At 34.7% G+C, this 12,440-nt stretch overlaps 1 protein-coding gene across 1 annotated transcript in view; it reads right to left on the bottom strand.

Annotated features, from left to right (window-relative positions):
- Positions 1-2,984: 2,984 nt before the first annotated feature.
- The window catches only part of RBM46 (RNA binding motif protein 46), a 34,817-nt gene continuing 25,361 nt past the window's right edge, over positions 2,985-12,440 (bottom strand). Inside the window, exon 4 of the mRNA XM_003417544.3 lies at positions 2,985-3,184. Within this exon, the coding sequence (XP_003417592.1) occupies positions 2,985-3,184 (200 nt within the window). The remainder of the gene's footprint in view (positions 3,185-12,440) is intronic.

Here is a 12,440-nt window from a genome sequence, read left to right as displayed (position 1 = left end):
CATAGGGCTTCCAAGGAGCAGTTGGTGGATTCGAACTGATGACCTTTTGATTAGCAGCCAAACTCTTAACCACTATACCATCTGAGCTCCCTTATAAGCACGTACAAATTTATGTTCATCCCCACTTTACCTAAAAAATCATACTATACTACACTTTTCTGAACCTTTCTTTTCTTCCACTTATTATGTCAGAGCATACCAATTCTTTTTATAGCTTCTTGGTATGCACGGATGAACGTATCCTCATTTGATACTTGGGTTACAATAATGCAATGAATAACCTTTTATATTTATCATTTCATAAAACAAGTACATCCCAGAAGTAGGGCTGCTGGGTCAAAAGGTTTAAGTATCATTAGTTTTGGATGACAGCTGCCAAACTGCCCTCTACATGAATTATACCAACTGAAAATCCCCCCCGTAATGTACGAGAACGCTCATTTCCTTACTCACTAATTTAATTAGGTTCAAAATGAGAAACACAAACTTCATTAGATCCCTTACCCACCTAACTAGGATAAAAACCTCTTGAACTTTTCTCACAATATTTGAAGTTTCCTCATTTAAAAAAAAAAAAAAAAAAAAAACTTGAGAGACAACTTTTCTGCACAGCCTTTCTGATCTTTCTGCTTATACAGGATTTTAGGCAAGATAGATCACAGCTCCCAAATGGTATGTACTCCCAAGTCTCAGCCATGATCCTTGCATAAAGTTGCACACAGAATTTGATAAAGGATTGTTTTTAGAATTGTTTCCCTGCCCAATAAGCTACATGTCTTATGGCTAAGATATTTATCAACAGACTAGGGAAGCCCTCGTTTGGGGCTTAGGCCCTGTATAGCCTATGCCATAAGAATTGAAGAAGCAAAGTACTAGTAGTTATGTTCACAAGTCAAAAGAAATTTCATATGCAGTACAAATCAGGTTAACTGCTCATCCATATTTCACAATTTAACACCACAGAAAGGTACACTCTGACATGAGTGTGCTAATTCTGTACTTCCGGCTAAAGGGAAGAGATGAAAAACAAAGAAGTACACTCTTCATATAATTATACCCAAGAAGTATCGGCTACCATTTGAACGTCTTTTGTTTGTCAGATGTTTTACCTTCAACACTATCAAGTGTTTACTGCCATTTTAGAGACAGAAAAGTATGTGTCAGAGAGATTAAAAACCATGTCCAAGTTCGAAGTGCTGTTACATGGTAGAAGTGGTACAAAAGCTTATACATTTCTCACCATATTATTATGCGTCACCAAATACACTGTGTGGTTGGTAAAGACTCTCGATTGTTTGAGATGTTTTATTCAAAGTGAAAACGTTATGTGGAAACTTGTAATTATTATGATTTGGGCCATTCCAAACATGTCTATGAAAAACTAACGCTTCTGTCTGTCTTTCTTTTGGCTTATTGTTTGAGTCATCTCTCTAATCCACAGGTATTACCACGGTAGCTGACAAAAGAAACACTCATATGTTTGCTGAACAAGTCATACACACCTGTGAGTCATAAACACAGCAATTAGATTGCAAACTCTCATGCAAATCACATACAGTTACAACAGAAAAAAAAAAAAGTGTTGGTTAAGTATGGTACCTACACTAATTTAAGCGAGGAACCCTAAGGTAGTGACTTGGAAAGTTAAGTATGGCATATGGTTATATGGTATCAATCTTCTTTAGAAGATGAAAACTAATGGAATTTACTCCCCATATAACTTCTGCTGGAAACTTAAGTTGGCAGGAAAAATTTATTTGCAACCATTTCAAATTCTGTATACACAAATTTTATGTTCCATACAGTTGCACAATGAGTTGATCAATATGGATTAATGTTTGGTATCTGAAAGTTGAAAGCTTTTTGTCTCTGCAATCAGTTATGTAAACCATCATTAGGAATTAGTTACAAATGTCCACTACCAAACTATGAAGCAGCCAAAATGACCTGTGATTGTAATTATTCATGAGTAAAAGAGGGAACTTCAGTGGGCTCACCAAAAAATTATTTGTATTTGCACCTGAAAAGGATTTTTGTTACTATGTTTTGCAAAACCAACAATTTTCTGTCTACAATAACCTTTTTTCTTTGGTGCCATGTAGATACCGAGCTTATGACTGTATACCAATTAGGAGAAATTATTCTCAAGAAAAGGTCACAGGGATTATGTGTGAGAGCTAAAAAATTTTTTTTCATTCTAACAAAGAAAAATAAAACAAGACCATATTGGAAGCACCATAAATTTAATGTCAAAGAATTTGAAGTATAAAAATTAAACAACGCATGATTACAACATTAAAAAAAATAACACTTCTCATTCAAACAACTTTACAATGAATATCAAAAACACAAATGAAGCATAACTATAAAAACCTTAAATAAATTAACAGCAAAATTACAATTTATTTCAATAACAAATAATTAACTAAAATATTTATAGTTAGTTTCAAGGACCACAATGGTAGACTGCTTTTCCTTTTGTGCTGCATAAAATCTGCATCTTAATCTTTTTGCCTCATCATTTCTTTCTACATAATAGTTAGCTGCTTCTGGTTAAACACTTGCTGTAATCTCCAATACAGAGAGTGATCCTTGGTAATCCCATCTAGTGTAACCACTGTGTACAAGTGTTTTAATATTCATGACATTCTAGTCAGCAAAGTTATTATGCAAAAATTAACATAAACTACTGGGTTCTAATGCCCACTCAGGAATTAGAAGTATTTTAAATCCCAAAAGTTTAAAAAGAATAGTAGTTTACTGTACCTTTATTAAGAGAAACTACTGGATAACTTTTTAAACCTTACATTTTCACAAATTCTACTACTGTATGCTATTCTGAATTGTGGCTGATGTTTTACTCTGTTAAAATATACATTTATCCTTTTAAAACCAAATGTGTAAACCCGATTCCAAAATAAAACGGTATTTTAATTTGCATGTTTTACAAAGACATTTTCATACTAATGTTTACAACATTTTCTTCAGAAGAATGAGGCCTGATTGGAGATATATAGTCGCTGTCCAACATGGCTGCCATTAGCAAATGATATTGTTGGTGACAAGGGATAGCTTGAATAAGAATAAGGCCTTGAAGTATAAGGAAGCACGCTGGGAGTCCCAGAAGAGAGGGTAGCACTAACAGGGGAAAGACTATTTATTGAGCTGCGACGAAAATTGTAGTCTGTAAATAAATACATGAACAATTATGCTGCACATATTTATGGGTATAAATTTAATTCAAAGACACAAAGCATTAAAACTATAATCACATTTTAACATAATGTTCTAACTTTCAAAATCCTGATGATACTACGTTGCTGGCAAAGATTATCTCAGTGTACTACACACTACACTGGAAATCCTGATGGTTTTATCAGTCAGTATTACGTATCCTTCATTGACACAATGCTTCAGAGATCTTACTAGAGTGCATTCTTGGATGTTTACTTTTTTGAGAGGTTTTTTTGTTTTGTTTTAGTTTGTTTTTGTTGTTTGGATCATAGCAAAAGAGAAACTCTGATTTATCTTGCTCCACAATGAAGCTTCTTTTACATCTGGTTCTAGGGCTAAGGAATAATCCATGAAGAAAAGGTAAAAAACAGCCAATTCATACTTGCTTCTTTTTATGAAACTGTATTAGGCATCGAACCAGCAGAAACACTCACCCCTGGACTGCAGAAACATTTGGTGTTAAGTAACTGTCTGATATTTCATTATTTAAATACTACTATAAACATTTATACAACTCAACACACCAATTTAACATTAGAGTCCTACTGGTACCATAAAACAGTAAAAATCTTCATCAAATAAACTTTAAGAAACCATTATCAACTTAATAGAAAAACACTCAAAATTAAACCAAATTATTAAAAATACAGTATTTGAAATATTACTGTTCCACAATAAACATTCATCTTATATACTAATAATTTCCTGCTTCATTAATTATAATATTTCTAGACAGTATGTGTGTATATCAAAGACCAAATTTGTAAATCTTTCACTTTCCAAAAACTCAACTATGTTCTTTAGTGTAGAATAAGCCAAGGGTGTGACAATGGCTAGCAAATGATTATTTATGAAAGTTATGGCGTCATCTAGGGATGGAAGAAAAGGAATCAGGTCATCTAGTGCACAGGTAAAGTTTTTTTCTGTAAGTTTTCCTGGTACTATAAATGATGTAAAACAAATGAGTATTAACTTAATGTTGTCATGGGACTTAATGTTTAGCCAACAGGAATGAGATCAACTGCAGGAGAATAAGCTCAAGCAACATCAGAAAGGACCTAGTTAAAAAAACAAAATGGAAAAAAAATGACAATCAGTTAAATATAGGTTTAATTTCTAGAATTGTAAAAACTAACTTGAATAATTTTATAACTTTTTAATTTTTATGAATGTTACCATAATATCAATAAAAGCAGTATATACCAGGAAGACAGAAATATATTTACAGCCTCCAGTTTTAAATATTTTCAGTATTCTTAAAGAAGGTAAGAACTACTCTGATTCCAGCCGCTTTTCTAACGGTCAAAGGATGACTCCAGGTATTCACAGTTGAATTTTTTTCTTCTCTTAAAGGATGCACTTTGCCTGAGGGGTTACAGCACTGAGTATGAACAGAAGATCACTGCCCCTATGGTGATCCAGAATAACTGCTTAAAAAAACACCTCAGTTCTGATTCCCTCCCCTCAAAGATCAGTAAGCAAATACATTCAATTCCTTATTAACCACATATGTATGACACACCTAGCTTTTTCAAAAGTTAACAACGTGGTCATCTCTAGCATGATTTAGAAAAGCAGGTGTTTCAATAATTACATTTCTGCAGCTACGGTTTCCTCACAGGTGTGTGAAGTGGATTTCAAAAAGAAATCACTTTTGCTCTGGGTTTATATTCAAGAGCTAATGCAATGTAGACAGAGGAAATATCTCTGGGGGAAGATTTCACAAAGTAGCTAGCATGCCAGCATAGCGCTTAGGACTGAAAATCTGCATTTCTATAGTCCTCTGCTGAAAACCTTTCATTTTACAATACACTAATCAACTGCTGCATTCTCACACTGTGAAGGCGACTCAACAAAAATACAAACTTAAAGTTGATCAGCATGATTTTCCACTCTGGAAAAATCGAGAGGAAAAAAAAAAAAAGATTAGCGAACAAAAAGTTTCAGATGATTCTAAGATTTTACAAGCATTTCAAAAATAAATTTTATTAGAATGTAAAAATCTAAATATATTAAGAAAAACATCTGGGTGATTAGAAAATACAATACACACCAAACCTAATGAAATGTACACCTAACTAATAGGATAAACTTAGAAGTAGAATGTTTTTCTGGGATCTAAAATACAATTTACATATCACAGAAAATAAAAAAATCAGAAGGCCTCACTGATTTTTAGGAACTGAGTTAAAATTCCTCGCATGTACCCACTCGCCCACCCCTGCTTTTCCTTCCCAGTGAACATCCTTAGCTCTTCAATCACACTGTCTCTGCTTCAGACCGGGGTATGTACTCCCCTTTCCCCTTCTCAAGGGAATGATACAGAGCCAATTTCAGAATTTAAATTTTACACTAAATATTATTCAACTGTCTTAACACTGTTTAAACTGAGGTATAACTTACATACAGTAAAATGCATAAATCCTATGTGCTCACTTAAATGAGTTTTGATAACTGTATACATCCATGTAAAACCAACACCCAACACCCAAAACCAAGGTATAAACCATATCCACCAACCCAGCAGTTCCCTTGTGCCCCTTTTTAGTCAACGGCATCCCACAGGAGGCAACCACTTTCTGATTTCTATCACCATGAGAAGGTTTGCCTATTCTTGGAATTCATATAAATGGAATCTAAATATGTATGTTTTTATGTTTAGCTGCTTTCACTCAACATAGTTTCTAACACTGATTTATGTTATCGTGTGCATCGGTAGTTCTTTTAACTGCTGAGTTGTATTCCAGTGTATGAATATACCACTATTTCTTTATCCATTCACCTGCAGATGGCTACTTGGGTTGTTTCTAATTGGTGTGTTCCATTATGAATAAAGCTGCTATGAATATTCTTGTACAAGTCTTTTTGTGGATGTATGTTTTTATTTCTTTTGAGTAAATACCCAGAAGTAGAATGGCGGTCATAGATACTGCCCAACAGTTCCCCAGTGTGCCCACTTTAAGTTTAGACCAGCAACACAGGAGCACTCCAGGTGCTCCACATCTCATCAGCACTTGGCACTGCCAGTGTTTTTAATTTTAGCCATTCCAGAGAATGTGAAATGGTATCCTATCATGGTTTTAACTGGAATTCCCTGATGACTAATGATCTATTTACAGCCCATTGGTCCATCTTTTTTAAGTGTCTGCTCAAGCCTTCGGATCTTTTTACTGGGTTGGTTTATCTTTTTAATTACTGATACTAAAAATATTTTTGACTAATCAAATTCTCTTATCAATATCATAAAGAGGAACAGGTTGAGACTTTAGAAGTTTCTAATTTAAACTACCTGTTTCATTGATGAATGACAGAGACAAAGGTAGTTGGTTAAGTAACAGATCCATATTCCCACAGCTAATGGGAGAAAGAACAAGTTAAACATTAAGCCTTCTAATTCTTAGGAAGATGTCATTTCCATTTGGCCAAGCTCTTCCACTTCAGCAATCTTCTCAAACTAGGTTGAGTGGAAGTGTCTTAAGAGGCTGTTGTGGGCAGGAGGAGAGAAGGAAAGTGATGGTGTCCTCGGCTCCCTGGCCTTTTGCTTGCCCCCCCACCCCCACTCCGCGCCCTTTTCAACCCACACAGCTCTGCATTCCCATGTTTTATATGCTCAAGTTTTATGTAATATTTCACTTGAAAAAAAAAAGTTCCTTTGCAAAAAAAGTTTAATTGTTGCTGTAATATAATGTATTATTAGAGATAACATTTTGATAAAATCCTCTACAATTTCACCTTTGTATCTTGAATGAATACAAATATTTTCATAGAATAAATTTAATCTAGATCAAGGACAGACAAGAGGCTTAACCTTATGTGTAATTCTCATCAAGCAGTAATGGCTAGCAGAAGCCTTGGGTGTAGAAAGATTCCGACAAAGAAAGCGAATAATGACGGCTGCACCCCGACGCGGGAGCAAGTGTAAAGACAGGCCGCGCACACCTCACACGGAGTTGGTCCTGCCCACACAGTCACCGTAATCTGGTCTGATACCTTTGTCTGCCCAACACAAGAAACAATCTGGTAGCGAATGCCACCGATATATTTCTCAGTGATGTGTAAGCAATGGATATACTGACTTACAGAATTTCTTGTTTTCTTTTGTTACTAAATTTATTTTACACATCTTCACCAAACATCACAGATATTCTAGGTGCTGTACTGTCTTGCCTTAAATTGAGTTCGGCGGAAAATGTCTTCTCACATTAATTTTGGATATCCTTTTATTTTAGCTGGTTTCTGACTAGACACTCTTTAGAACAATCTTCCATTATAAAGCATATTTTCCTAATGATTAATTACTTCCTTCTCCTTGTTAGCTATGTGAGTTCTACCTCCACATGCAGCCCTTTTTTAAGGCACCTCTTTATAAAGTGCACAATTCAGCAGTATATTCACAGAGCTGTGCAGCCAACACCACTGTCCAATCTCAGAACATTTTCATCTCCTAAAAATAAAACACTGTACCCATTAGCAGTTATTCTCTACATACTCCCCTCCAGCCCCAGAAACCACTGATCTTTGTGTTTCCATAGATCTGCCTATTCTAAACATTTCATATAAATGGAGTCATACAATATGTAGTTTTTTGTGGCTGGTTTCTTCACTTAGTATAAAGTCTTCGAGGTTCATCCATGCTATAGTGTGCATCAGGACTATATTCATTTTTACGGCCAAACAGTATTCCACTGTATGGATATGCCATACCCTGTTCATCCATTTACCAGCTGATGGACTTTGGGGTTGTAATTAGGAATAATGCTGCTATGAACACTTGGGTACAAATTTTTGCATGGAAATATGTTATCAATTCTCTTGAGTAAATGCCTAGGAATGGAATTACTGGGTGATTTTTTTTTTTATGGTAACTGTATGTTCAACTTTTTGGGGAACTGGCAAACTGTTTTCGAAGCTGCTGCACCATTTTACAACAATGTATGAGGATGAAGCAGCTGATCTTTTATCTATGAAATATATTTCCCAGACCTTAAGCATTTCTTCAGATGTCTATGGGATCTTTACAGAAATTTCTGAAAAAAAATTCCCAATTTCACCATTTTATTTCAATATCTAAACAGTCAATAAACATAACCGAAGGTTATTTTGCAATGAAACAGTTAATTTCATCTGCAAAATAATTTTTTTAACTGTACTGTATAATCCTAGAACATAAAATATGACTGGGTTCAAATACAGAGGTAAAACACCATCTAAGTAACATTTATCACTCCATACTTTCTATCCTATCACAGACAATCAAGACCTAAGTGTGAAGTAAAGTATTTTCAGAATTCTGGCTTAAAAAAAAAAAAATACATAGTGATAAAAAATGATAAAGCAACTTATAACTGATATTTAAAAATCATCAAGTAGAAAATTTTAAAGGATAACATTATCATCAAATTTTTTAGGCTGCCATGAGTATGTGAATATTAATAATGGATGACTGGAGAAGAAGTTATTGCCTGTGATTGCTTCCTTATAAAGTTCTGGTTGGTTAGTTCTCTATTAATTTATTTTTACTAGAGTGATTTTTTCAGATTTATTTTGGGGGGAAAATATCATCTGTACTTGTTCTTAAACTCAAATATTTTTTTCAATTTTCCCAAACAATTCTGAAAGAATGATTTGGGTTTTATATTTTCCTGTGAAACTTTGAAGGTATACAATAACTATCGTAAACACAGATTCGTCAGTCTTTTGCATCTTTTTTTTTTTTTCTGAGAAACTAGAGCTGCTTCATTCTTAATTACTTATTTGCTACAATTTAAAATTTCAAAAATACGAGTTTCAAATTCCAGAGAATGCAAACTAATGTACAGCGATAGAAAGCAGATCAGAGGTTGCTTGACAAGGAGGGGAAATGGAAGAACGGATTACAAAGGGGCAAGAGACAACAACCGAGGGTAATAGGAATGCTTGCTCTCTTGACTGCAGTGACTTTCACAGATGTAGACATATATCAAAACTGATGAAATTGCATACTTTAAATCTGTGTATTTTATTGTGCTTCAGCTATACCTCAAGGAGTTATAAAACAAACAAAACCCAAGTGTGTCTTTTGATCTGCTTCGGTGTTTCCCAGCCCACACTCCCGTACAATTCAAATACCTCAAAACAAGAATCCCTTACCCAAATAATCATGGGAAAATTTTTAAGACAGATGGATTTAGAAGTTTTAGAAGTTGCTACTACAATTACTCAATATGAGATGATGCATTACGATCTTCCAAGAGGAGTATACAGTACAGTTTTTCCCAACCTTATTTGACCTTAAGCTAAAAAACCAAACCCTTTGCCATCAAGTTGATTCTGACTCATAGCGACCCTACATGACAAAGCAGAACTGCCCTATAGGGTTTCCAAGGCTGTAAATCTTTACGGAAGCAGACTGCCACATCTTTCTCCTGTAGAGCGGCTGGTGGGTTCCAACAGTGGGCCTTTCGGTTAGCAGCCGAATGCTTAACCACTATGCCACCAGGACTCCTTTACTTGACCTCAGGAACAGTTATTTCACTGAGCATCTGTGAAAATCAGTTTGAGAAGAATTCCTAATGAAGATAATATGCAATGGGGAAACAAAAAAACCCACAGATAAGTTTTTCAGATATTTTAAACACAGTAATTTACAAAGTCAAATGCCTTCAGAGGCCAAGACATAATAAGCAAAAAAGAACTCTGAGAGGACCAAGTGTAAACAGCAGGTGAGCAGCTATCAAGCCTAACTGCTTTCCTTTCAAACAAACCACATCTAAAGTGTCCAGTCTGCTACCTCTGTATTCAGAGGTTAATTATGTCAAACATCTTTTAATGCCAGCTTCCACAAAAAAAAAAAATTTTTTTTTTTTTTCCAACACGTTCTGAAAAAGCAATACAGCAGCCTGTGAGAAGGAAGGCTCTGACCTGAGCTGCGGCAATCTAGATTTCAGTATAGCTAGAAAACTGTAGCTCTCTTCCCTCTGTAAGTTATCTAGGCAAAAGTGAAGAGAAGATCAAAGTCTGAGAAAAGATAGCAACTCTTTTCAAGTTTCACTTCTATCAGTAAAATCAGTCCTAGTGATTAATGTTAACTGTAAAAACAATGTAGGAAAGGCAGTTCTGAGACTAGCATCATATATTTGAATTTTTATGCTAAGATTAAGATCTCTAAAAATCAGTGTAATTCTCAATTATAATAAAGCTATTTCTCTAAACATCTGAAGTATGGTTTAGACTAATTAACAATAATGCTAATATCTACTGAGTACTCATTAAGTGCTGGAGCCCAGATGGTGCAGTGGTTAGGAGCTTGGCTGGTGACCAAAAGACTGCCAGTTCGAGTCTACCAGCTCCTCCTTGGAAACGCTTACGGGGCAGTTCTACTGTCCTAGACGGTCACTGTGAATTGGAATCGACTCGACCGCAACAGGTCTTTTGTTTGTTTTTGTTTTTTTTCTTTCATTAAGTGCTAGGCACTATTCTAAGTGTCAAAAATAACAATATAAGGTCAGAACTATTTAATCCATATAATACCTTTATTGGAAACCCTGGTGGCATAGTGGTTAAGTGCTACGGCTGCTAACCAAGAGGTCTGCAGTTCAAATCTGCCAGGCGCTCCTTGGAAACTCTATGGGGCAGTTCTACTCTGTCCTACAGGGTGGCTATAAGTCGAAATTGACTCAACAGCAGTGGGTTTAATACCTTTATAAGATAAGCACTATTATTATTCCCTTTGAAAGAAGAAGAAATTGGGGCACAGTTAAGACTCATAATTCAAGGACACAGAACTAGTCCATGGACTGTGCCCCAGGGAACCATAACACGTGACCAGGAGTTCAAGACAGTAAAAATCCACTGGAAATAAAACTACCTTAGCTTCCTACTAAAGTTTATCTGTCTCAGTACCATGGTGTAAAAACTAAACAGAAGTCCTAGAAAACATGACTTTAATTCTGAACTACATCAGTAATAACTTTGATTTAATGAAGTTATAAAAATTAAAGTGTCACTCTTAGGTAAGTTTGTGAAGTGCTGGAAATCCTGCATATAACACGTTCCCTCCAGTTATAGCTACCTCACAGCACTACCAGTTTAACATCTTAGTGTTTACAAGGTACCACAGAGCATGTCAGAAGCTCTGAGACTGCTCTGAGATACGAAATTCTTTTCTAAAGGACTCTATAATTAACAAAGTTATAATAATCAAAATACTTTGCAAGAGTACACTGAAAAATCTTCAGTATTTCTTACAACCACTAGAAGAATAACTTACAACTGGCTTTCTGAAAACTAAATATATCAATATTCCTAAGAAACTTTTTCTTACCTGTTTATTTCCTCCAAATTCTTCTACCCATGTCCAGGCTGAAGAGATTGTGTTCCCTGTCTGTAAGCAGTGGAGACAGAAAAGAATTGAGTCTTTAGAATGTTACCCCTATCTTGGAAGTGCGTGGAATCCTTGATAATTTTAAAAATACTTTTGACTAGTAAATAGGAAAATAAAATCAGAGAAAAAGAAACAAGCAACAAAAAGTTATCGTTTCTGAAGTTCTGCAAAGATGAACAGAGAGAATGGTACTTTTATTTGAATAAAAATTATGAATTAATACATTTTAAAAAACTGACATAATTATTAGTTGGTCTTTCCAAGAAGTACTGCCCTACTAACAAGGTAAAGAAGGGATTTTAAAAATAAATGTTGAAAAACTTCTGATACGCAGCCAAACAAATCTAAGTGGATTTTAAAAATATAAATGTTGTATAAGGTATAGCTGCTTTACATATGAAATATAATTTCCTTCCTGGGTTAAAAAGAGATAGATGTCCAAAATACTAAGTGATTAAAAGTGATTAACAGCTAAACTATCTATTTGAAGCCTAATTTAACCATATATATTACAAAGTTACACTGGCTAACCATTCATTTTAGTGGTTATCTCTCTATACACCTTAAAGGTTTTGGACAGAGATGTATATACAACCCTCTGTGCTAAGAAACTGTGCATAAAAGTATGAATGAATAAAAATGGTGGTTCACAGATGATTTACAGATTTAAAAAACTATAGATTTTTTTTTAATCTAAAAATTATAATTCAGTAGGAAAAAAATCGACAATGTCTTGATTTTTACATGGTCAACTAGGTAACAGCAAGTAATCTATGCAGTGAAAACTAGAGAAGGTCGACCACTACTAAAAACAAAAATATATGTTTGAAAGCACTGGAAAATA

Source organism: Loxodonta africana, chromosome 13 (assembly GCF_030014295.1).
Source record: "Loxodonta africana isolate mLoxAfr1 chromosome 13, mLoxAfr1.hap2, whole genome shotgun sequence".
Classification (NCBI taxonomy): domain Eukaryota; kingdom Metazoa; phylum Chordata; class Mammalia; order Proboscidea; family Elephantidae; genus Loxodonta; species Loxodonta africana.
The sequence above is the reverse complement of the archived record's forward strand: the minus strand, read 5'-3'. Positions and strand labels throughout refer to the sequence as shown.